Genomic DNA, 27,183 nt, shown 5'->3' on the forward strand with positions numbered 1-27,183 from the left:
AAGCCACTGAGGATTAAATGGTGGAAGGCAGAATTAAGAGCATAGATTACACAAAAATGTCCAAGAAAATTGCTTTTGGAAGGAAGGCAACGGCAAAAATGATGTTGAAAGCATCATCATAGCTTCAATTGAGTCCTCTGACACTGAATTTTCAAATACACTAAGTTCTACAGAAAACGACAATTAACCAACAATAAATTATATTTACTGTTATGCTCTTTGTTCTTTTCTTCCCTCAAAGCTGTAAGCACCGTTTCCTATCACTGTTCCCTTTTCTCTCGCCTCTCAAAATTTGCCAATATGAAGTGCAGCACACACTCCACTGCAGAGTTAAAATTTCATTCTTTGGTACTGTTAGCTGAGGAGCAGAAGACCTGTAGTTTTTGGTTTGTACTGATGTTAAAACTGACGTGCAGAGCTAATGAATGCTGTAACACCTACACAATCAAAATTGAAATAGCTATATATTTTAACAGGAGAGCAGTAATAGTGCATTTTGCTACAATATACCTTATAATCATATGAGAATACGTTAATTTGGAAATGCACACGACTGGAGCCATGGCTGGCCATTTTACTACAGTATTTCAAAACATTTTTTGATGTATGGTGCCACAGTCATAATAAATTGTTTATGTCATTCTCCATTTCTAGCTCTAAAATCTTTGCCATAATGTGCTATTAGCCAATTTTGGTAATCATACCATTTTCAAGTGACCACCTGCATAGCCATATTATGAATGTGTCACACAGTTTCCTTGGCACCATTCTTTGACTGGAAAGTTTACACACTGTCGCAGGTCTGATGAAGGCTTCTGCTTACTCCTGACTGTTGTTGCAGCGAGAAGATGTGTAGGGAAAAATGTGCAGAAAAGGTAGATGGGGTACCTTCCATACTTGCCCCTCTAACCACCATTTTCACTGTTCCATATTATATTAGCTTTTGCAAATATAACTTTTTTCCACAGTTTTTCTTTTAGATAAATTTACTCTAAATTTATATAGGTAAGCCAGTGGGATAGGTTGGATACTGCTTCAGTCAGACTATGTGCTTCTGGCAATTAGCCATGACAGTAGCATTTTGCCAGAACAATTCAGATGCAAACTACATTGTATATGACACGTCCGAATGAGGAGCAATGTTTCTTCCACAAACGTGTGAACAACCCTCTTCTCTGTCCTCAGATAGCTTCATGCACAGTTCAGCATACTGCTCAAATAATGATTGAAAGTGGAACATCAACTGCTCAAGTTCAGTCAAGTGATAGTAATAACAATGGTAGTTCCATTATATTATCATTCAGAGAGTGGGAGCTGGAGCAGTGACAGTGGGTGGCTGGGTTAAGTCACTATTTGTTCCCACCCTTCCTGGGGGTAAGCGTAAAATTTATAATTACAGGTTGTTCTAGTGTCGGTGGAGATCCAAGGGTAAATATTATTACCAAAGTGGTTTTTTGTTTACATCTTTCCCTTTTACTGTATTTTTTCTTTTAAATATTTCTCTGATTCTTTTATAAGGCCCATGCCCTTGTTATTTGTGTGTGGATTAGTTACAATTCAGGATGGGCACACTGTGTTTTCTCCAGTGATGCTATTCGAGGACATAGGGTCTCCTGCTTTATCAACACAGGGGTGGTATGAGTGGAGTTTAAGAGGGGTGGTAGAGTAACATTTCTCATGAATAGTTGGTAATTCAGAGCTTGGAATGGGGGACATGCTAGCTGTAGCTTCTGCAAAATTTGTGATAATGTCAGCGAGACATGCTTATTGTTTGCAGGCTTCAATGCATGACAGAACACTGAAGGTTACATATTCAAGCCTTCAAAAAAACACCTGTTACTGAGGACGGTGTTGGTTTGGGCAGTTTCTACACACTGACTGTTTACAAGGTTGGTTATCTTGTGGAGTTCTGCACAGTGGAATGATACAACCAAAATACCTCATGGGTTGCAGGATGTTGGGTTCAACATCATATCAACATATAACCTTTATGTTTGTCAATAGGATGTGTTGTTTAAATGCTAATATGGAGGCCTTGTGTCCAACTGATTCTCTTTTACACCTCTCTGTACATAACATACTAAATAAATACTGTGACATTCCATTAGATCTCTGTGAAACATGTCTTTGTTCTTAAGGCTTTTGTGTGGGTGGAACAGTGACAAGGAGCACCAGCTTGATACAAGATCGAGTACTTGAGGCTGGGTTGCATTAGCTGCTTTAATCGATAAGGATCCATTCTGCACTCTTTTTCAATGTAGGTACTCTAACTAACACATCTTCTATACAGGGCGTCCCAGGGACGACACGAATGATCACTTGAAGCGTTAAACTTCATATGTGCATGTCCCCTGTTCTGAATGGTTGCCGAGATTGAACACATTTAGTGTGCATTGTTATTTATTTTCTGTAGCATGCATTTTACAAAGTCTCAATTTAAAAACACATATTTGTTAACACATTTACGTCCAAGCATTATTGTACACATCACATTACTGCGCTTTACAGTTCAAAGTAAATGTTTATGAATTTCCCACTACCAATGTCAGTTCCTTTGTGCACTCTGCATTTTCCCTACAAGGGTAGCAGCATCTATGATACAATCCAACAGTTCATCTCGTATATTCACCTTCCGTTTGTACACGACTCCATCCAACCTCATAAACAAAAAGCTAACGGCGTAAGGTCTGGCAATTTTGGTGGCCAATTAATTATACTACCACAACCAATAGAGCAACTACGGTAACTAATTTTCCAAAAAATGGAAGTAATTCTTTGCCAATCATTCCTTCTCAAATGACTGGACCTATTGACATGTTACCAATCACACCACACCAAACACTGATCTAAAAACAAATTTGGAAATTGGTTTCCACTGCAGCATGTGGATTTTCCTGTGAGCATCGATGATTATTATTATAAGTTTTGTTGATTCCACTTTGTGCAAACGTGACTCCATCACAGCCAATAGTATTTATAGAAGCAATTGAGAATTGTCATTTAAGCAGTAACAAAATTCATGTTGTGTGGCATTGCCGCCAATGTGAAGATTGTGCAGACATTGTATGTGACATGGATACAAGTTTTCCCCATGTAATGTTAGACATTGTGACATTGATACATGCAGAAAGTCACTGTACATTGGTAGTAGGACTACGCTGCACCATTTCAACAGAATACTGCTTTTCCTGCACAAGTTGTTGAGCAACATGGCCAGAGAAAAATGGGAACTTGGAAGGATAGGCGTTTCACTGTGTGTGCTGAAAACTCTGGTAAACATGCAATGATTACGAATTACATGTATTGAAAAGCACTGTCAGTATTCTTCGACAGCAGGAGGAGCACCACCATTCCAGAAGCCGTAAACATACTCCAAATCTGCATATGTGGCATTTCTGCCAACACATGTACAAAGCTAACTATTCCTTCTCTCAGATTCACTCTATCCCTTGCAATAGTTCACTCAACAAACCATGAACAACTGTGTATTCAAGGGGCTAGTTTACTGGCAGAAAAACAATACCAGCAAAGAGGTCAAAAGCAATGAGGCTGGCTGGGCTAAACATATGTCAAAGAGATTGGTTGCATACGACACATACATGCACACCACTAGCCCACAGACAAGTGTACATTAAATGTGTTATATTTCAGAAACCATTCAGAATATGGCATATGTCTTTGTGAAGTTTTCTGTTTCAAACTTTCTACATCTACATCTATACTCCGCGAGCCACCTTACGGTGTGTGGCGGAGGGTACTTATTGTACCACTATCTGATCCCCCCTTCCCTGTTCCATTCACGAATTGTGCGTGGGAAGAACGACTGCTTGTAAGTCTCCGTATTTGCTCTAATTTCTCGGATCTTTTCGTTGTGATCATTACGCGAGATATATGTGGGCGGTAGTAATATGTTGCCCATCTCTTCCCGGAATGTGCTCTCTCGTAATTTCGATAATAAACATCTCCGTATTGCGTAACGCCTTTCTTGAAGTGTCCGCCACTGGAGCTTGTTCAGCATCTCCGTAACGCTCTCGCGCTGACTAAATGTCCCCATGACGAATCGCGCTGCTTTTCGCTGGATCATGTCTATCTCTTCTATTAATCCAACCTGGTACGGGTCCCATACTGATGAGCAATACTCAAGAGTCGGACGAACAAGCGTTTTGTAAGCTACTTCTTTCGTCGATGAGTCACATTTTCTTAGAATTCTTCCTATGAATCTCAACCTGGCGCCTGCTTTTCCCACTATTTGTTTTATGTGATCATTCCACTTCAGATCGCTCCGGATAGTAACTCCTAAGTATTTTACGGTCGTTACCGCTTCCAATGATTTACCACCTATGGCATAATCGTACTGGAATGGATTTCTGCCCCTATGTATGCGCATTATATTACATTTATCTACGTTTAGGGAAAGCTGCCAGCTGTCGCACCATGCATTAATCCTCTGCAGGTCCTCCTGGAGTACGTACGAGTCTTCTGATGTTGCTACTTTCTTGTAGACAACTGTGTCATCTGCAAATAGCCTCACGGAGCTACCGATGTTGTCAACTAAGTCATTTATGTATATTGTAAACAATAAAGGTCCTATCACGCTTCCCTGCGGTACTCCCGAAATTACCTCTACATCTGCAGATTTTGAACCGTTAAGAATGACATGTTGTGTTCTTTCTTCTAGGAAATCCTGAATCCAATCACAAACCTGGTCCGATATTCCATAAGCTCGTATTTTTTTTCACTAAACGTAAGTGCGGAACCGTATCAAATGCCTTCCTGAAGTCCAGGAATACGGCATCAATCTGCTCGCCAGTGTCTACGGCACTGTGAATTTCTTGGGCAAATAGGGCGAGCTGAGTTTCACATGATCTCTGTTTGCGGAATCCATGTTGGTTATGATGAAGGAGATTTGTATTATCTAAGAACGTCATAATACAAGAACACAAAACATGTTCCATTATTCTACAACAGATTGACGTAAGCGAAATAGGCCTATAATTATTCGCATCTGATTTATGACCCTTCTTGAAAATGGGAACGACCTGCGCTTTCTTCCAGTCGCTAGGTACTTTACGTTCTTCCAGCGATCTACGATAAATTGCTGATAGAAAGGGGGCAAGTTCTTTAGCATAATCACTGTAGAATCTTAAGGGTATCTCGTCTGGTCCGGATGCTTTTCCGCTACTAAGTGATAGCAGTTGTTTTTCAATTCCGATATCGTTTATTTCAATATTTTCCATTTTGGCGTCCGTGCGACGGCTGAAGTCAGCGACCGTGTTACGATTTTCCGCAGTGAAACAGTTTCGGAACACTGAATTCAGTATTTCTGCCTTTCTTCGGTCGTCCTCTGTTTCGGTGCCATCGTGGTCAACGAGTGACTGAATAGGGGATTTAGATCCGCTTACCGATTTTACATATGACCAAAACTTTTTAGGGTTCTTGTTTAGATTGTTTGCCAATGTTTTATGTTCGAATTCGTTGAATGCTTCTCTCATTGCTCTCTTTACGCTCTTTTTCGCTTCGTTCAGCTTTTCCTTATCAGCTATGATTCGACTACTCTTAAACCTATGATGAAGCTTTCTTTGTTTCCGTAGTACCTTTCGTACATGATTGTTATACCACGGTGGATCTTTCCCCTCGCTTTGGACCTTAGTCGGTACGAACTTATCTAAGGCGTACTGGACGATGTTTCTGAATTTTTTCCATTTTTGTTCCACATCCTTTTCCTCAGAAATGAACGTTTGATGGTGGTCACTCAGATATTCTGCGATTTGTGCCCTATCACTCTTGTTAAGCAAATATATTTTCCTTCCTTTCTTGGCATTTCTTATTACACTTGTAGTCATTGATGCAACCACTGACTTATGATCACTGATACCCTCTTCTACATTCACGGAGTCGAAAAGTTCCGGTCTATTTGTTGCTATGAGGTCTAAAACGTTAGCTTCACGAGTTGGTTCTCTAACTATCTGCTCGAAGTAATTCTCGGACAAGGCAGTCAGGATAATGTCACAAGAGTCTCTGTCCCTGGCTCCAGTTCTGATTGTGTGACTATCCCATTCTATACCTGGTAGATTGAAGTCTCCCCCTATTACAATAGTATGATCACGAAACTTCTTCACGACGTTCTGTAGGTTCTCTCTGTGTTTTGTTCCTGTAACATTCCTAAACACTGACTATTCCTCCTGGGACACCCTGTATCATCCATAAAAAGCAAAATATTCATTATGAAGGAATCACCTTCTGTCCTAGAACAAACTTAGTACTGGGTACATTATCTAGTTCTTTGCTTTCTAGCTAATCCCTTTTTATTTATAGTAACTGAGCCAATGAATCTATGTAATCAGTAACTATTTTTGTGGAGTTGGCTATGTACTGCTTATCCATAGAGCTATCAGCTGGTTTTTATTTATGACAGTAAATTTATTTACAGCTGCAATTTTTCCTTGATTTTTATCTTATATATGTATAACTGATTTCAAGACAATATTGTCTAATCTTCAGACACCTGTTAGGCATATTTTTTGAATCAAATGCTGCATGTAACATAACCGTCTTTCCACCAAGTGAGAAATCTATAAAGTGCTGCCACACTTTTTGGTAACAAACCATATTCTGTGTCAAAATGAAATTTCTTTCATTTGGTCTTAGAACACATGTTTTAATGCAGTGAGAGGAGTGTCTTTGATACATATTATTCAACTGTGTGGCAGATGCACTACAGGCACCTCCCTTGATGGAACAGCAGTTAAGTATTTATGGCATATGATTCACGAAGTGCGCCTAACATACCTGAAGATGATACAATATTGTCTTGAAATCTGTTTCATGTATTTGAGATAAACATCAACATAAAATAAAATAAATATAGATTTACACAAACTGATTTGCACTGGAATAAACAGTCAGCATCTGCTTTAAGTAATAGTGTTGTGCAACTACGAGTATTCTTCCAGAAGAAAGCTTTCTGCAACAACTATAGTAACACTGTATTCCATTTCACAATGGTATCCAGTTACAGACCTAGAATAAACTTTTGTTTGTGTGTTAATATTGTTTTTGTTTTTCACTATAAGAGAATAAATTTATTTTTATATCTCTATAAAATGTGAGACTGGTTCACTCTCTGTTGACTTTTCCCAACATAATTTACCCCATTATGGAACTCAAAACTTAAAAACTGTCAGAGACTGTAGTCCATTGTCTTTGTTAACAACCAGTGTGTATTGTAGGTTTTCCTATTCATTATTAACTTTTGAATACTGATGAAACACTTTTGTCTGGGTACCATCAGATCCAAGAAAGTTTCACATTATAAAATATCCAATAATGGAACTAAAATGTGGAGTTGTTAATTCGATTTTCAATTTGTTTTCACTACTATATGGAGAGAAGTATTTCCATTTTGTTGGTTTCGACAGTGAGTTTTTGTGAAGCTGTCCGTGCAGGTGTTCGTGCATTTCTCACTTTTCTTAAAATCTTTCATTCAAATAACAATTTAAAGTTACAACATAAAGTAGATAAATAGCATATACCCAGATTAAATCAACTGTACAGGAACCTCTGACAATAATCTTCTGTATACATGTAATTATATATTAAAACAGACACCATACATCTTTTTATTAACAAGATAAATAACTTACATACTTCTTTACAGGCCAAACAGCTGCAAAGTGTACTTTTCTAGTTCACTATTTTGTAACAACATTCCCAGAACATTAAAGTAATGTTCACACAAATACAATCAGTCAAAATTTAACCCTGAATAAATTATGATCCACGTCACCTAGAAAATAAACAAATATGTAAATAAGAAATTATAAACAATAATTAATGTTGGCACATCAAACAAATATTAGTGATATGTGGTACAATCCATTACACTATGCAACAAGTGAAATGTCTGCAAAGCAGTAGAGTATGAGCAACAGGGGTAGAAGACTAGAAGGAGATTGGAAAAGTAAAGTGCCTCATTCAGATATCTACTCTGTCCAGTCGCATGAATGTGAGTACTTGTCAAAAGCTTTTGCGGTGCAGACTACTTTGAGACATGCAAGACGAGTGTCAATGAGGTCCTCAGTAGTACCAAAAGCAAAGCTGAGCCATGGTGACTCGAGTGCCCTGGCCAGCTGCCATAGGTTTCTCGGCTGAGGATCCATGACAAACAGCTTGATTGAGGCGGTCCCACAGATTCTTGACTGGGTTTAAATCTGGGGAGTCTGGTGACCAGAGGAGTACGATACACTCATCCTCTTTCTTTTTTAACCATGCACTAACACCATGAGCTGTGTAACATGTACTGTCTTGATAGTAGCTGCCATCATGTCAGGGAAAAACAAACTACATGTAGGGATGGACGTGGTTCTCTAGAATAGATGCATACTTGTGTTGATCCACTGTGCCTTCCAGAATGATGAGATCACACAGGATATGCCATCAAAGCATTCTCCAGACCATAATGCTCCTTCCTCTGTCCTGGACAATTCCGACTACAATTGCATGGTGTTTGCTTTCAGATGCTTCACGCTGTACACGCCAACGGCATCTCAGTCAACAGGAAAGGCAATCTGTCGCCGCTCAGTGGACATCCACTTGCGGTACTGGCATGCAAATTCCAGCCTTCATCGCAGACTAACATCAGTCAGCATGGGTGCATGAGCCAGGTGCCCACTGGGGAGGCCCACACGCAGCAACATTTGCTGAACAGTTATGAAGGTGACACTGTTAGTAGCCTCTTGGCTCATCTAGGCAGTCAGTTGCACAACAATTGCATGTCTGTTCACCTGTACGCATCTCCATACTCATCCATCCCTGTCATCAATGGCCCATGGTGCACCACAGCTGTCTCAGTGCCAGTTTTGGATAGCACCATTTTGCCATTCAAGGTATACATTAATGACAGTGGCATGCAAACTCTTTACAAACTTAGCCATAATGGAAATGCTTCCTCCCTTGGCCCAAAAGCCAATGATCATGCCATTATGGACATCCATTAGATAATTCACTCCATTTCCGCATTATGACAATGACTGCACTGTTTCTAGCATCCACCAATGCCCTATATATACCCTCCACTGCTAGTGCTGCCACCTGCATTCTGCAAGGTGTTATCACACGCTAATTTCCAAAATAAGTCATGGTAACATTAATCTGACTGGACCAAGAAAAAATTAAGTACATGGATGGTGACAGACAGTACTGGTAACCATATACAGTGAAAAACATGATGGGTGGTGCAAATTCATATGAGTAAATGGCAATAAAAAGAGAAGCTTTGGAGGGGCATTGAAGAAAATATCATATTAGATTGGGGTACTGATAAAAGCTGTAGGAAGAAAATTAATGTCCCAAGTCAGGGGCCAAGTTCGGCACACAGTTTTAATCTACAGGGGCAAGGAAGTTTAAAATTAGCACACAGTCTGCCACCAAATGAAAATTCATTCTGGAATGGGATGGGAGGTTGGTGCACTTTGACTGCTACATAGATTTATAATCATTAAAGACAGAGCTCTGTGTGACGGTTCATTTAGGCCTAGGGGGGGGTCTCAATTGGTATTTTTAAACTCAGTCTCTATCATTCTTGGGTTAAAGGGCAATGAGGGAAACCTGCTATGGATACACCTCGACAACATAATGAGTAACACATCCCTCATCAATTGCCTTGATGAAGAAGTTTTGTACTATGCAGTGGCATGATGAAGCTGGAAGGCAGGCTTACATACTCATTCAGGTACAAGAGCCTAGTGGTCACTGAACACAGCAAGGTATACTCGCCCATGGTAATGTTTGTTTGAAACCTATGTCATACCTGTAGTAGTTACAGACTGTAGCAGCTCCAGGAACTCTAAGGCTATTTGTAAATTTCAGATAGACATAGGTTCTTAGCTGCTAAGTGATGCTTTCCTTTTTTATGTTTTATTTGTGGTTTCTGGATGACCGCTATATGTACTGGAAATTCACCTGCGTATTCAATGTTCCCTTGTAAAAATGCTATAAATCTGAGAGTGGCAGTTTACTAATATTGGTAGCTGATAGTTACTGAAAGAAGGTTTTGACCTTTTTTTCTCAACTCAGGGAATTGCACACGATCTTAAAATACAAACCTATTTCCTGCATGAAGAACTGGGGAGAGAGAGAGAAATGTTTCTTTGACAATGTAGTGATAAAATTTTATGCAGGCAGAACTAGCAAATCTGAGGTCTAAGAATAAGCTGCTGCGTTGTTTTAGATTCAAGTTATGGAAAGTTGCAACTACAGCAGATATATACAGAAATTCTTGATTTTTGTTGCAGAATGGAAATAAGTAAGAGCCAGACATTATACAGTCTTCCATTGCTGTTAACTGAGGCTTTTTCTTTTTTGCCAACATAAAGGTTTAAAGCTGGTTCATGAAGCTTTGCATGTAGGCTTTCCTCAGGATAGTTTTCATCTATCTTCAAGTGTCTGCCAGTTTTCTTTAGCATCTTTGTGCACATATTCACAGGTCAAACAAACCTGTGACCATTTGTACTGCTCTTCTTCTCTGTATATGTTAAATATCACCTGTTAGTCCTATTTCGTTCAGATCCCACACACCTGAGCAATATTCTAGAATGGGTCACAAGTGTTTAGTATGCAATCTCCTTTGTACACTGACTGCATTTACCAAATATTCTACCAGTAAACTAAAGTCTGCCTACAACTGAATTTATGTGACCATTCCAATTCACATAACTTGAAAGTGTGACTTACAGGTGTTTGTATGAATTGATTGATAGCAACTGTGACTTTTTTACACTGTAGTCAAAGGATACTATGTTTTCCTTTTTGTGAAGTTGCAGTTTTACATTTCTGAACAATCTTGGCACCATTCTGAAATTTTATCAAGACCAGACTTAATATTTGTAAAGTTTTTTTTCAGACAGTACTTCATTTTAAGTAATTGCATCATTTATGAACAATTATCCATGTTTCACCTGAATGACAACTGCTGCAATAGGAAGCACCCTCTGCCATTCATTAAACATTGATTTGAAGAGTATGAATGGAAAGGTAAATCTGATGGAATTTATAACATTATTAAGGCTTTATTTACCAACAGTACCTCAAATACTATCTTCTCTTGTGGGTCCTTTCTCCTGGATAGGAAATATGGATCTGTCGCTACTCACCCCCTTGATTGTGAGTGATGCGACAGTGGTAGGACTAGAAACCCTGCACAATGGAGACAGCGACCAGGAAGAACTCAGGGTGTTAAACTGATTCCCCTAATCAACAATGTGACTACAGAATTAGCTGAAGCTAATACTGGTCTTATTTGGGTTTTAGTTAAGAACAGAACAGAACTGTCAACAGTGTTAAAGGATATCTTAGATTCTTGCCTTGTGCTGGAAAGGTAAGAGACAATTATATATATATATATAAAAAAAAACACAGATAAAATGCGGATGACCATAACATGGAGATCCATGGATAAAATAACACCTGCAGCATTTGTTGGGGGTGGGGGGTTTGACCTATTTAGTTAATGTCTATGACACGGGGCCCTGGAATACAAACAGTGAAGTGCTGACAAAAACTAACTTTTCACTGAACTATAATGTCAGTATTAAATACTTGTATACTATACAACATGATGGCAAAAATGAAAAGCACTGCAAACAGACTTCACAGATAATGTCTGCTGTCTTCTGGAGAGTCACCAAAAAAACTTTTTACACAGGACAGCAAAATAGTTTGGCTTTGAGAAAAACACTTCTATGATTGCATTGCCATTGTAGAAGGAAATAGAGAAGGACAAAGAAGATGGTAGTAAGTAATGGTTTTTAACATCTGAGGCTGGCAAAAAAGGACATCTCATATGAGTGTAGGAAATGTAATGATATAACATTGCACTGTACTACAAATAGTAAATTTCAGTTTGATATCTTTGTGTGTGTGAGTGTTTCTTATGTATCTTGGCTATGATAGTAATTTAAACAAAAATATTATTGTTTACTTATGTATTTTCATATAACAATCCTTTTTTAGTTTTTTCTGCAGTACATATCATTGTATTGAACTTTTATCTGGGTATCCAGTTTCAACACTATCAATTTAACAATTGGCATGTTTAAAGTAAAAATTAAAGAAACAAAAGAAGTTTTAAAATTCCAACTAAACCTCTTTGCAAACACATTATAACTTCTGAAAGGACATTTCTGTTGAACATGGAAGTACCTTTACAGCATACCTCAAGTAAGTGTTATAGAGCCATTACTGTTCATGAAGTACATAAATGATCTGGTGGATTGTTGTATATTGAAAAGTTGTAGAATGCAGGGAAACCTACAGAGCGCAGACACTTTGTGCAGACACAGGCTCCTGACCTTCAAGATAAATACGCATATAAATAGGTGGTGCAGTTCAATTACATAATTGACCATCAGTCACTGGAAAGTGCAAAATACCCAGGAGTAATAATCTGGAGAGATCACATGCAGTTAATTGGAAATATGCGACTAAAATATACCTCACCAATGAAAGATATGAATATAATAGACGGAAAAACTCCACGTGGGAAAATATATATATAAAAAACAAAGATGCTGTGACTTACCTAACGGGAAAGCACTGGTAAATAGACACAATAAAAAACACACAAAGACACACACAAATTTCAAGCTTTCGCAACCTGAGGTTGCTTCATCAGGAAAGAGGGAAGGAGAGGGAAAGACGAAGGATGTGGGTTTTAAGGGAGAGGGTAAGGAGTCATTCCAGTCCCGGGAGCGGAAAGACTTACCTTGGGGGAAAGCAGGACGGGTATACACTCTGCCTTTGTCTGTATGTGTGCGGATGGATGTGTGTGTGTGTGTGTGTGTGTGTGTGTGTGTGTGTGCGCGCGGATGGATGGATGTGTGTGTGTGTGTGTGTGTGTGTGTGTGTGTGTGTGTGTGTAAATGCAAGATTGGGCAGAGATGTCAGTCGAGGCGGAAGTACAGAGGCAAAGATGTTGTTGAATGGCAGGTGATGTATGAGGGGCGGCAACTTGAAATTAGCGGAGGTTGAGGCCTGGTGGGTAGCGGGAAGAGAGAATACATTGAAGGGCAAGTTCCCATCTCTCTTCCCGCTACCCACCAGGCCTCAACCTCCGCTAATTTCAATTGCCGCCCCTCATACATCACCTGTCATTCAACAACATTTTTGCCTCTGTACTTCCGCTTCGACTGACATCTCTGCCCAACCTTGCATTTACATATGTCTGCCTGTGTCTGTATGTGTGCAGATGGGTGTGTGTGTGTGTGTGTGTGTGTGTGTGTGTGTGTGTGTGTGTGTGTGTGTATACCTGTCCTTTTTTTCCCCCCAAGGTAAGTCTTTCCGCTCCCGGGATTGGAATGACTCCTTACCCTCTCCCTTAAAACCCACATCCTTTCGTCTTTACCTCTCCTTCCCTCTTTCCTGATGAAGCAACCTCGGGTTACGAAAGCTTGAAATTTGTGTGTGTGTGTGTTTGTGTGTTTTTTATTCTGTCTATCTACCAGCACTTTCCCGTTTGGTAAGTCACAGCATCTTTGTTTTTTATATATATTTTTCACCAATGAAAGAGATAGTTTACTGAATGCTTATTTGAATTATTCTTTAGTACTATTTGCGAGCCTCACCCTCAAAGGTAGGAGTGATAGAAGAAACAGTCAATGAAAAAGGTGTGTTTCATCACAGCTTTATCCAATAAGCTCGACGATGTTATGCAGACGTTCATAAAACTCCAGCGGCAGACACTAAAAGATAAGTGTAGTGTATCATGGAGAGATTTTTTGTAAGAAGAGTGCAGATTCCGTGAAGAGTCAGCCACATATTACTTGTGCTTGTATGCATGCCTTGAAATGCTATGACAGAAAAATAAGAGTAATTCAAGCCTCATACAGAGGCTTATCCATTGCCATTCTTCCTGCGCACCACTCACAAAAGGAACAGAGAAGAAAGGGGGGGGGGGGGGGGATAAAATCATAGCATCTGGAGTATTCATGTACAATTGACCTTATCAAAACTAGGCAAGCATTTTCTTGCTATAGATACTTGGGGACATTGATCAATGTATAACTTTAAGAACTTTCAGTATATCTCTCAGTGATAGCAGATACACCTGGCTATTAGAGAAAATTTTAGTGCAGTTAATGCACTACCTTAAAATGAAAGTAGTATTACTAGTTAGAACTTTCACATGGTACCTGCATTTACAAATCATTTAATAAATGTGCACTAATGTTCAAGGTTACTCATTATTAACAGCACACTCGGAAACTGCAAAATAGTCAGGCACTCATATATAAGGGCCTTTTGAGGTTCCCAAGAGAACAAAGACAATACTTTTAACAACTGGCTTGCATTTCATAACCACATTTGAAAATAAAACAACAAAATTCAGTACAATTCTGTAAAATTTCGGCCAAAATGTAATACTGTATTTTTGTCTTCATGTATGAAGATGAAGCAGGTCTACTGCTCTGCAACCATCAACAAGCTCTGCCACATTCATTCATGAAGACAGAACCTGTATAAAGAATCTGGGTCACCAGGAACATTATCAAACAAATTACATCTGATCCATCATCAATCAAATCATTCAAAATAATAATGCCATGTGCTGCAAACCTCCCACAATTTATGGACTTTATATGGAAGCAATTCCTCTTAGACCTGTTGTTACAGCCATCAACATCTACATTCTGCAAACCACTATGAAGTGCATGGTAGAGGACACATCCCATTGCACCAGTTATTAGGGTTTCTTCCCATTCCATTCACGTATGAAGTGTGGGAAGAACGATTGTTTGAATCCCTCTGTGTGTGCATTAATTATTCTAATCTTATCCTCACAATCCCCATGTGAGCAATATATGTGAGATTGTAGTATATTCTTAGTCATCATTTAAATCACTGTTTTTGGAAGTTCATTAATAGACTGTCTCGGGATAGTTTACTTCTTTCTTCAAGAGTCTTCCATGTCAGTTCCTTCAGTATTTCTGTGATAGATCAAACTACCCTGTGACCATTCATGCTACTCTTTATATTTTCGATATCCCTGTTTGTCCTATATGGTATAGGTTCCACACACTGGAGCAATATTCTATAACCGGTCACATGATTGCTTACATACCAATCTCCTTTGTAGACTGATTGCACTTCCGCAGTATTCTAGCAATAAACCCAGACTGCTACCTGCTTTGCCCACAACTGAGAGTATGTGATCATTCTACTTCATATCCCTAGAGTGTTACAAACAGGTATTTGAATGAGTTGGCCAATTCCAACTGTGACTCACTGATATTATAGCGCTAGGATACTATGTTTTTTCATTTTGTGAAGTGCACAGTTTTACATTTCTGAACATTTAAAGCAAGTTGCCAATTTCTGCACCACTTTGAAATCTTACTGAGATCTGACAGAATATTTATGCAGCTTCTTTCTGACATGACTTCATCATAGATAACTGCATCATCTGCAAAATGTCTGAGGTTACTATTAATATTGTCTGCAACGTCATTAATATACAACATGAACAGCAAGAGACCTAACACACTTCCCTTGAGCACACCTGAAGTTACTTTATGTCCGACAATGACTCTTCAGCCAAGATAACATGCTGCGTCCGCCCCATAAAAAAAAATCCTTAATCCAGTGACAAATTGAGACCCCATATGATAGTACGTTTGACGATAAGCATATGTGTGGTACTAAGTCAAATGCTTTTTGGAAGTCAAGAAATACAGCATCTACCTGACAGCTTTGATCCAAATCTTTCTGTGTGTTGCGTGAGAAAAGTGCAAGCCGAGTTTCACAATATCGATGTTTCTAGAATCTATGCTTGCTGGCATTGAAGGTCATTCTGTTCAAGATACCTTAGTATGTCTGAACTCATTCTAAGGTTCTACAATAAATGGATGTCAAGGATATTGGACGGTAGTTTGCGAATCACTTTTACTGCCCTTCTTGTAAACAGGTGTGAGCTGTGCTTTTGTTCCAGGAACTATGCACAGTTTCTTGTTCTAGGGAATAGTTGGTACAGGTGCTAACTCAGCAGCAAATTCAGTATAGAATCTGATACGGATTCCATCAGATCCCGTAGCTTTGTTCAATTTGAACGAATTTGGCCGTTTCTCAACACCACTGACACCAATACTTATTTCATTCATCTTTTCAGTGATACGAAGATTAAATTGGGACAATTCTCCAGGGTTTTCCTTTGTAAAGGAACTTTTGAAATCAACGTTAAGCATTTCAGCTTTGCTTTGTTACCCTAAATTTCAGTTCTTATCTCATTCGATAGGGACTAGACACTAACTTTGGTGCCACTGTGGGCCTTCGCACACGACTAGAATTTCTTTGGGTTTTGTGAAAGTTCATTTGACAATACTCTGCTATGGTAGTCACTGAAGACATCACACATTGCTATCTTGACAGCCAAACATGTTTAATCAGCACCTCTCTATCTATAGCCTTGTACTTTGTTTTACATCTATTATGCAGTAATCTCTGTTTCTTTACAGTGACTGTATATCATGGAGATTCCCTCCCATTACGAACTGTTCTACTACGTATATATCTATCCAGTGTGTGGTCAACTATTCTTTTATGCTTGAGCTATAGTTCCTCTACATGCTCCTATGCTGTGATGAAAGTTTCAAGTTCCTCACTGAGATATGACACTACTGGTTTTTCATCCAGTTTACTGAACATATGTATCTTTCTGCTTGTTTTAGCTGCCCTTTGTACACTGGCAACCATTGTTGCCAAAACTGCGTCACAGTGACTGATACCAATTTCGATGTGGACATCTTCCAAGAGGTCAGGTCTGTTTGTTGCCATTATATCCAACATATTTTTATAGTTAGTGGGGCTCCTAATTGCTCCCTCATTATCCACTGGTGAAACAGGTGACAGATCAAACAACATTCAACATGTGGTACACTGGGCACTACATTACGGCTCTTCAGCATTTATGAATCAAAGAATGGAGTTCATTACAACATATATACACTACCACAATGGAGAGACAAGGCAAGCTCCCCTTTTTGGGTGTACTGGTTGAGCACAAGGTAGGTGAACAACTCCGTCACTCACCACATAGGAAGTAAAATCACACTAACCAATTCCTTCAAGTAATTAGTATCCAAAAACCTCTTTGCAAGAATACTGCCTTAAACATTTCCATACATAACTTAACATGTAACAGCATCAAATTAACCAATCCAGAATTTTAATGTTACCTGCTGTTAGTTGACTTTTTTTCGCTGTGGCTCTAGCAGACCAAGTTCCTCTATTGATTCTTGCAACTTTTGACCTGACTTCTTGTTTTTCACTGTACCTATTTTTCTGACGTTAGTGTAGGTTAGGTTCTCAATTGATGGGAAGAAATAAGACAGAGGCATTTTACAGTACTTACTAGCTAATTAACTCCACCCTTCCCCATCACCAAAATCTTAAAAGTCACAAGATACCAACAATAGTCACAATATGGGTGGAGCTTTTAAGAAACAGCTACATTCCAGAACTACCCATCTAAATCATGGAAAGAGACTGAGAAACTGTTGAATTGATGGAACAATAGAAGCAATGACAGAATAAAATGTAATTACATGAAAAGTGAGCATCATTCTTTGCCAATTCCCTCATCCAGCATTATGACAGATCCTGTCTACGAAAGCAAGGGTTTCTTATGGCACTTAGTTAAAAACCTGACAGCTAAAACTGGACTATGAATTAAAAACCAGCAAACAAGCAACCAAAAACAGCAACACTTGTACAATTAAGCTGTATCTTCTGCAGAAGTAATAAAAAAAATGTAACAAAAAAATACTAACCAAAAATCCAGCAAAGGAAGTCATAAACCCTTCTTTGGTTATCTCCCAAGCACCACCATACTCCTCTTCATCTATATTTTGAAAATTTGTGAAATATATGTATATGAGGCCAGCATTTATCAGCACAAACCTGGAAAAGAAAATGACATGACACCGCTTAAAAAGGATGAATTTATTTCGAGTTGCCCTCACACACTTACAATTTACAAGCAACACACTTATTAATAACAGAACTGTGGAAAGGGGTCAACTGAAGTTCCAGTATCGCCCCTCGGTTTATATACCTGTAACTAGCTATGTTGTGTTGTGTGAGGTCATGTTTGCACGGCATATTTGGAATGCATAATGCTTGAAGATGGTGTTCTGTTGTCTGTGGTGGCACAAATAGTGTTTTGATGTCCATGTGTTTGAGATTTATGTAGGTGTTGTTGGCAAGGCATTGGACTTACATGGGGGCAGCGGCTACTGATCACCACCAATTTCATCCAAATTTATGGTTTATGCAGTGCTTGGCCAGAAATGAAAGTGACTGAAGCGGGAGCTCCAAATGAGCATGTTTTTTTGTGCGGGTCAGGCGATACGTCAACCATTTACATTAGTGTAGTTTCCAGATAGCGATGGGCACAGCAGAAAGGACAGAGAACACTAATCAGAGGGTCGTGAGGCTGAGTTATTATGCAGAAAGTGCTGTCTATTTTCTACTTTTACATCGCTGCAAATAAATCAGAATAATGTTAAATGTACTGTATTTGGTAATATTTTTATAAAAGGCAATAAAAATTTGGGACTGGAAATAAATTACCAGGATTATAGGTTGTACTTAAGAATTCGAGCATATAATTAGATACTTTTAGTATTTTAAAGTTGATTTACATATGCTGGGGTGATATTCGTCACACTACTAGGGGATGTAATTTTCTTGGCCTCTTTAACATTATCAAAACTGCATTTTGCAACATCATCATTGTTTCACAGTTTCTATACAAAAACAAACTTGGTTCACATTCATAAAGATTTGCCCCCATTTGCTATAAGAGCAAATATCACAAAACATCATTTTGCCAAGTATTGGTAAGGATAGCTGGAGATGTACAACTGAATGTATTTTGATGCAGTCTTCTCAGGATGTGATTTCTTTTTCTTTCTCGAACAGGTAGAGGAGTTTTGAAGGTTTTTCATCACACTCTTTACCTAATGATAGAAGTATACACCACAGGGTTGCACTAGCAGAGTACAGTTGGTGGGAAATCATTTAACACTGCATGATGGCAATCCTCCTCCATCTTGAGAAATCTTTTCCTATAACTGTTGATTTTTTTGCTTCTGCACAAGTCAATTAACAGAAGAAATTTGTCAATTCTACCTGTAGAGTTTCACCAAATCAGTCAAAAATTATTTGCTTAGTGTTACTGTATGTTTCCTAGAATTTTTATGAAGTAATGATGACCACCACCTTTTTGCTGCATACTCAGCCACTGTTCTTTTGAATCCTCAGTCCAAAAGAACCAGTACTCTTGTAGACATGCATAGACTGTTGGCAATAATTTTTCAAGAAAGAGATAGCATATTGTGGTGCATGTTTTGGTTTGTTTGCAGTGCAGTAAAATAAAAATTGACAGTTAAGAAAAAGGCTCCATGTAGGGACTAGACTCCACGATCTTTGGATTACTGTTCTGTACTCTTTCCACTCCACCAACCACTGCCTGGAAATTATGCTAATATAAATTGCTTGTACTTCACCCAACCAATACCAAAAATGCTATTTTTCTAAATGCATGACCACCTGGAGCTCCAGTTCTGTCTCTTTCATCTCTTGCCAAAGCTTGCATGTACAACAAATTCAAACAAAATCAGTGATGAATAGGTGTAGTCCTCTTTTTAAAGCTGTATGTTACTTTTTGTTCTGCTGTTGTTGTGGCCTTCAGTCCAGAGACTGGCTTGATGCAGCTCTCCAAGCTACTCTATCCTGTGCAAGCTGCTTCATCTCCCAGTACCTACTACAACCTACATCCTTCTGAATTTATTATTTAGTGTATTCATCTCTTGGTCTCCCTCTTCGATTTTTACCCTCCACGCTGCCCTCCAATACTAAATTGGCGACCCCTTGATGCCTCAGAATAAGCCATACCAACCGATCCCTCCTTCTAGTCACGTTGTGCCACAAGCTCCTCTTCTCCCCAATTCTATTCAATACCTCCTCATTAGTTATGTGATCTACCCATCTAATCTTCGGCATTCTTCTGTAGCACCACATTTCGAAAGCCTCTATTCTCTTCTTGTCTATTTATCGTCCACGTTTCACTTCCACACATAGCTACACTCCATACAAATACTTTCAGAAACGACTTACTTAAATCTATACTCAATGTTAACAAATTTCTCTTCTTCAGAAACGATTTCCTTGCCATTGCCAGTCTACATTTTATATCCTCTCTACTTCGACCATCATCAGTTATTTTACTCCCTAAATAGCAAAACTCCTTTACTACTTTAAGTGTCTCATTTCCTAATCTAATTCTCTCAGCATCACCAGATTTAATTTGACTACATTCCATTATCCTCGTTTTGCTTTTGTTGATGTTCATCTTATATCCTCCTTTCAAGACACTGTCAATTCCGTTCAGCTGCTCTTCCAGGTACTTTGCTGTCTCTGACAGAATTACAATGTCATTGGCAAACCTAAAAGTTTTTATTTCTTCTCCATGGATTTTAATTCCTACTCCGAACTTTTCTTTTGTTTCCTTTACTGCTTGTTCAATATACAGATTGAATAACACTGGGGATAGGCTGCAACCTTGTCTCACTCCCTTCCCAACCACTGCTTCCCTTTCATGCCCCTCGACTCTCGTAACTGCCATTTGGTTTCTATACAAATTGTAAATAGCCTTTCACTCCCTGTATTTTACCCCTGCCACCTTCAGAATTTGAAAGAGAGTATTACAGTCAACGTTGTCAAAAGCTTTCTCTAAGTCTACAAATGCTAGAAACATAGGTTTGCCTTTCCTTAATCTATTTTCTAAGATAAGTCGTAGGGGGTCAGTATTGCCTCATACGTTCCAACATTTCTATGGAATCCAAACTGATATTGGAATTATTATATTCTTCTTTAAGTCTGAGGGTATTTTGCCTGTCTCATACATCTTGCTCGCTAGATGGTAGAGTTTTGTTAAGCATGGCTCTCCCAAGGCTGTCAGTAGTTCTACTGGAATGTTGTCTACTCCCGGGGCCTTGTTTCAACTTAGGTCTTTCAGTGCTCTGTCAAACACTTCACGCAGTATCATATCTCCTATTTCATATTCATCTACATTCTTTTCCATTTCTATAATATTGTCCTCAAGAACATCGCCCTTGTATAGACCCTCTACATACTCCTCCAACCTCTCTGCTTTCCCTTCTTTGCTTAGAACTGGGTTTCCATCTGAGCTCTTGATATTCATGCAAGTGGTTCTCTTTTCTCCAAAGCAGTATCTATCTTACCCCTAGTGATATGCGCCTCTACATCCTTACATTTGTCCTCTAGCCATCCTTGCTTAGCCATTTTGCACTTCCTGTGTTATCTCATTTTTGAGATGTTTGTATTCCTTTTTGCCTGCTTCACTTACTGCATTTTTCTATTTTCTCCTTTCATCAATTAAATTCAATATTTCTTCTGTTACCCAAGGATTTCTACTAGCCCCTGTCTTTTTACGTACTTGATCATCTGCTACCTTCACTATTTCATCTCTCAAAGCTACCCATTCTTCTTCTACTGTATTTCTTTCCTCCATTCTTGTCAATCGTTCCCTAATGCTCTCCCTGAAGCTCTCTACAACCTCTTGTTATTTCAGTTTATCCAGGTCCCATCTCCTCAAATTGCCACCTTTTTGCAGTTTCTTCACCTTTAATATACAGTTCATAACCAATAGACTGTGGTCAGTGTCCACATCTGCCCCTGGAAATGTCTTACAATTTCCAAGACCTTCCAGTATCTCCAGGCTTCTTCCATGTATACAACCTTCTTTTAGAATTCTTTAACCGAGTGTTAGCTATGATTAAGTTATGCTCTGTGCAAAATTCTAACAGGTGGCTTCCTCTTTCATTCCTTACTCCCATTCCATATTCACATACTACGTTTCCTTCTCTTCCTTTTCATACTATCGAGTGCCAGTCACCCATGACTATTAAATTTTTGTCTCCCTTCACTATCTGAATAATTTCTTTTATCTCATCACACATTTCATCAATCTCTTCGTGAATTGTGGAGCTAGTTGGCATGTAAACTTGTACTACTGTAGTAGGCATGGGCTTCATATCTATATTGGCCACAATAATGCGTTCACTATGTTGTTTGTAGTAGCTTACCCGCATTCCTATTCATTATTAAACCTACTCCTGCATTACCCCTATTTGATTTGGTATTTATAACCCTGTATTCACCTGACCATAAGTCTTGTTCCTCCTGCCACCGAACTTCACTAATTCCCACTATATCTAACTTTAACCTATCCATTTCCCTTTTTAAATTTTCTAACCACTTGCCTGATTAAGGGATCTGACATTCCACGTTCCGATCCGTAGAATGCCAGTTTTCTTTCTCCTGATAACAACGTCCTCCTGAGTAGTCCCCGCCCGGAGATCCGAATGGGGTACTATTTTACCCAAGAGGACACCATTATCATTTAACCCTATAATAAAGCTGCATGCCCTCGGGAAAAATTACGGCTGTAGTTTCACCTTGTTTTCAGCCATTCGCAGTACCAGCACAGCAAGACCATTTTGGTTAGTGTTACAAGGCCAGATCAGTCAATCATCCAGACTGTTGCCCCTGAAACTACTGAAAAGGCTGCTGCCCCTCTTCAGGAACCACACATTTGTTTGGCCTCTCAACAGATACCCCTCTGTTGTGGTTGCACCTACAGTACGGCTATCTGTATCGCTGAGGCACGCAAGCCTCCCCATGGTTTATGGGGGGGGGGGGGGGGCTGTTTGTTCTATATGTCTGTTTTTGTTTGCTTGTCAGACAGTTATTTTAATGTCGTTAGTTATAAGCTATTAATTTTGTTTTCAGTTTTGGAACTGTTAATTCACCTTGGTGTTAATGATTGAAAATTTTATTTTTGTTTTTCATCTGCTACTAGTTTTGAATCCTACATCGAAATACACGAGTCGTACATTGGTTGTCACTACGGGTGACAATATGATCATCAGAATTAAATTTCTGCAGTCGTATAGCATAGTAGCAGAATGTGTGAAGTGGTAGCACTGCAGTGAACGAATGAAATTGACCAAAGTTGCTGTCAAGTATGTGAGACATAATAAGGTGGGTTCCATAATTTTGTTTCTTCTAGAGAGAGAGAGAGAGAGAGAGAGAGAGAGAGAGAGAGAGAGAGAGAGAGAGTGTGTGTGTGTGTGTGTGTGTGTGTGTGTGTGTGTGTGTGTGTGTGTGTGCACTGAGATGTGGGGATTAACTGATGCTGAAGTAGTTTTTTATGATTTTGTAGATTGGGTTGTTACTTGATGATCTTAATTATTTGCTGATATTGGTCAGTATTGGTGGCTCAGTGCTAAAACACCAGATTTCAAATCCTAAGATCCTGGGTTTGTTCCAGTCTTACGATTCTTATGTCACTTCTTTCACCTTGCACAATGTTTGTTGCTGTGACGAACGTTGAGTTGCACCATGGCTCAATATGCACATTACGGCACCCACTACTGGCTGGTTAAGTCAGTGGAAAGGTCAGAGGAAGGCAACAGCATACAATCTCCAACACTACCATGTCTAGTACAGCAATCAAAACAATCATTCAGACTGATGACTGCTTTACTTTCATAAGTAGGTATATTGGAGTGCATTGTTTTTTGGACAGGTAAGTTTTTCGATGACAGATCGATGATATGTTTGTAGGTTTCATTAGTTTTTGTTTTGGTAAGTCTTCACTATTAGAATTATCGTACTTAATTTGTCCCTGCCCAAAACTCCTTTATTCCCACAGTTGTGTCATTAGTTTCATGTTATTTCTGCAATTACATATTCTGTGTACTATGCATGTGTGTTCTCGTGTGTAATTAGTAACACTGATCACCATATCTGTGAGCACTGACTAAGCAATAACAGTAATTCCCAAAAATTTGTTCAAATTCAGGACAGGCTGTTGGTAGGAGAAAATAGCTGGTCTTGAAAACTGAATTTGGATGTTTTCAGAAATTTGCTGATACAAAGACAAATCATCAAAAGAAAGTGCACTCTAGGTCTTCTTTGGAACTCCACATTCTAGACAATATTTAAATGAATGTGTTCACTTTTTACCCTAAAGAAAGACCTTTTATAAACAATAATTGAGTAACAGTATAGGCCTTAGACCTACTTTTAAAGCAGTAAACCGCGCATGCACGCACATTTAACAACACATACAGCACACACAATGGCTAAACAAAGGCTCTTGTCCTCTACAGTATGTAAAATGGTAAGATAACTGTTTAGTGCCACCAAGGAGCAAGGAGGGGATATCTTTAAGTAAGTAATAAGAGGTGTGAAAAGACAAATTGTATTTGAAAGCTAAAACTGAAATCATTTGACATTAGAATACTGGATTCTGACAGTGCCTTAAACTGCTGTTGTTGCATCTTTGACAATTTCTTTACTACGTGTTTTGGTGCTAAGGTTGTGGTGAAAACATGGCTAACCGAAGTATAAGATGTCAAGAGAAGCATCTTGGAAATGTTTCTGAGCAGCTGAAGTAGTGGTTCAGTTACAAACAATGACCAGTGGACACATGTTTTACACTTTACTTTCTTTTATAATTTTGGCTCCATGAAGTGGCTCACAATTTTTGTTTTTTCTTCTTCTTAGTATTATTATAATTGAAATCACAAATATAATGTGAACTTTCAGAAATTTTGGACACTCCTCCTTGCACACAACAGACTTTCCTTCATTAAGTTACGTACAGGATGCTACAACTGTTTCCAGTCATTGCTAGGAAATACACTGTTACTCTTTCGCTGCCTTATTGGGTACTTGCAACCAGCAACGGGCATGTAAATCTGTTTTTAACACAAATGTTGGTTTGACCACCACAGTGCAGTGCTCAGTTTAAAGTCATGTTGATGATGTCACTAGACAGAACACAAGCAATCTTAATGCAATGTGAATTGAATATCTGAAGTGGAAACAGAATTTAAAGTGGAATATGAACAACAATGTAAGTTGAATTTTTTTCAGAAAGCCACACTAATTATGTAACTCTAAGTTGCAAACTACAATGCTACCTTGTGATGTCAATATGATATGATTTTTGGGTGAGTACATGCAGAACACGATTGCAGCTTGCTACATATTTACCACTTACGAATCTGAAGTGCGGTCAAACTGACAAAATAATGGAACCTCTTGGGGAATGCACAGCAAGTAATGGGAAGAACAGAAATGTGCAACAGGGATCTCATTGAAACATGATGAGATTGTACCAGCAGCCACTGAAGACATAATGTGCAACTAGTTCTACGCTTTGTCAATTTTCAGTTACTAAATTCCTCCACTGCATGTGTCTGAAGCACTACAAACCATCAGACAGCAAACAACTACTTTGTGAATGACATACATTAAAGAGAAATTTTGAAAATATATCATGGTGTTAACTTCCACAGTTATAGGGGATAAATGTTATGTCAATAATATACGTACAGCTAGACTTATTGTGGGAAGAAGGGACAGTATTACAAATGTTTTTAAAATAGCATATATTTAACATCTCATTCCACTAAATCTCCCCTTACCCCTCTCCTAGATGTCAGATGGCTACACTTTTCAACTGACTTGATAATTCTTTACCCTTCATATTTGTGTGTTTTAGCTGTTGTTTGATATTTCAAACGGATTCAGCCTCAGTGCTTCACACAGCAATATTCACCAAGGAGTAGCAGATGGCAGCACATACACAGCAAACTGAATGTTAACCAACATCTCACAACATGAGATATTTCTGTCGATTTATACTGCTGGCAACACTTCAGTCTCTCTATGTTAATGAGGTAAACGACTATGATATACTACTGTTACTGTCATTGTAACAGCAATGAAATATTTGAAGGCACACCAAAAGACACAACGTATTTAAACATTCGGGTAATGCATATTGAAAAAAAGATTTATTACAAAACTGACAAAGCAACTTACAAAAACAGGCCAATAAATCCTCTCAGTGGTATTAGCCCCCAAAGCAATCCAATTACGATTCCAAGGGCTTGTCTTCCCCAATAGATCACGTCTAAAAATTCCTCCTGAAAGAACTCACTATTATGGATCTGTAAACAACAAACGCACAACAATAATTTAAATCATAAGTTATTTCACCTTATCTGGCCATTCCGAATTCGATGTAAACGCCCTAACCCACACGGATTCAGTTTGTTTAACAGCAGCGGTACCATTCTTTTCATGAACTCTTGCTTTAGACATATTTTCGTACTTTAATTAAAGCAGCATATAACGTTTGCGTCAGTTGTTCAAGACATTAATATGTAAAAACAGTATCAAAATTCTCGTTTCCTCTTGTCAGGTCTCGTCAATGTAATCCACATGTTACAATTTCCACTTTCAGATTGATTAAAAACTTCCTCTTCAAAGAAAAATTTCCCACAACACTATCTATAACAATTTAGTTAACAAAAGACACAATGGAAAACTAGACAGCAGCCAAAATAGTGACAATTTAAGAAGGAACTCTGGCGAACAATTTCTGATCCCACAATCCGCGCTAACACCAACTACATCGAACAGCTTCCGACGATGAACACATTTCACATGTTGGTACGTCACATTGACACTGTTGTGTCAAAGTTTCAATACACAAAACATCACCAAAGACGTAACACTTTTGGTTTTTCTACAAAAAGGTATCATCTGCGCCAGAATTTTTTTTCTTGGTACTATCAGTTCATATTTTGCGGCCTAAGCATTAGTTCATCGATCGATCACAAAAAATGTAACTAATAAAAATATATTTAATAAACAAAAACTTTATTCTCATAAAACTCATGTATGATTGACAATCTCGCACATTCAAAATGTTATATAAACGTGAGGCCAGAGTAGTCATTAGTTTTCCCCATCAACGTCAATACTTTATTTTTTTCGGAGAAAACGTGGCTCTTTCATTCCGCTGTGTTCCGTCCCGTTCTGTGGTATTGACGGACTGTGTGAATGCCGCTATTGCAATTGCATTGTGGCATGTTCTGGGGCTCCGTGTTAATCAGTTACTTTTTAGGGTCAAAGTTCTGAGTGAAGTTATTCAAATTTAAAAAAGTCACCAGAACAGTTTTATTCAGACAGCAAAGAGAAACATGTAAACCACTATTTAATATTCATGTATGATTGATGTTCTTA

At 38.6% G+C, this 27,183-nt stretch overlaps 1 protein-coding gene across 1 annotated transcript; it reads right to left on the reverse strand.

Moving 5' to 3' along the window:
* Window positions 1-7,588: 7,588 nt before the first annotated feature.
* Window positions 7,589-26,634, reverse strand: LOC126474881 (respirasome Complex Assembly Factor 1). The gene is made up of 4 exons (XM_050102372.1): window positions 26,152-26,634; window positions 25,975-26,078; window positions 17,820-17,949; window positions 7,589-7,786 (listed from the first exon to the last, which is right to left on the reverse strand). Exons 1-4 carry the CDS (start codon window positions 26,254-26,256, stop codon window positions 7,745-7,747), a joined length of 381 nt encoding a protein of 126 aa, XP_049958329.1. The 5' UTR covers window positions 26,257-26,634; the 3' UTR covers window positions 7,589-7,744.
* Between the last annotated feature and the right edge of the window lie 549 nt (window positions 26,635-27,183).

The sequence above is a fragment of the Schistocerca serialis genome, chromosome 4 (genome assembly GCF_023864345.2).
Source record: "Schistocerca serialis cubense isolate TAMUIC-IGC-003099 chromosome 4, iqSchSeri2.2, whole genome shotgun sequence".
Classification (NCBI taxonomy): domain Eukaryota; kingdom Metazoa; phylum Arthropoda; class Insecta; order Orthoptera; family Acrididae; genus Schistocerca; species Schistocerca serialis.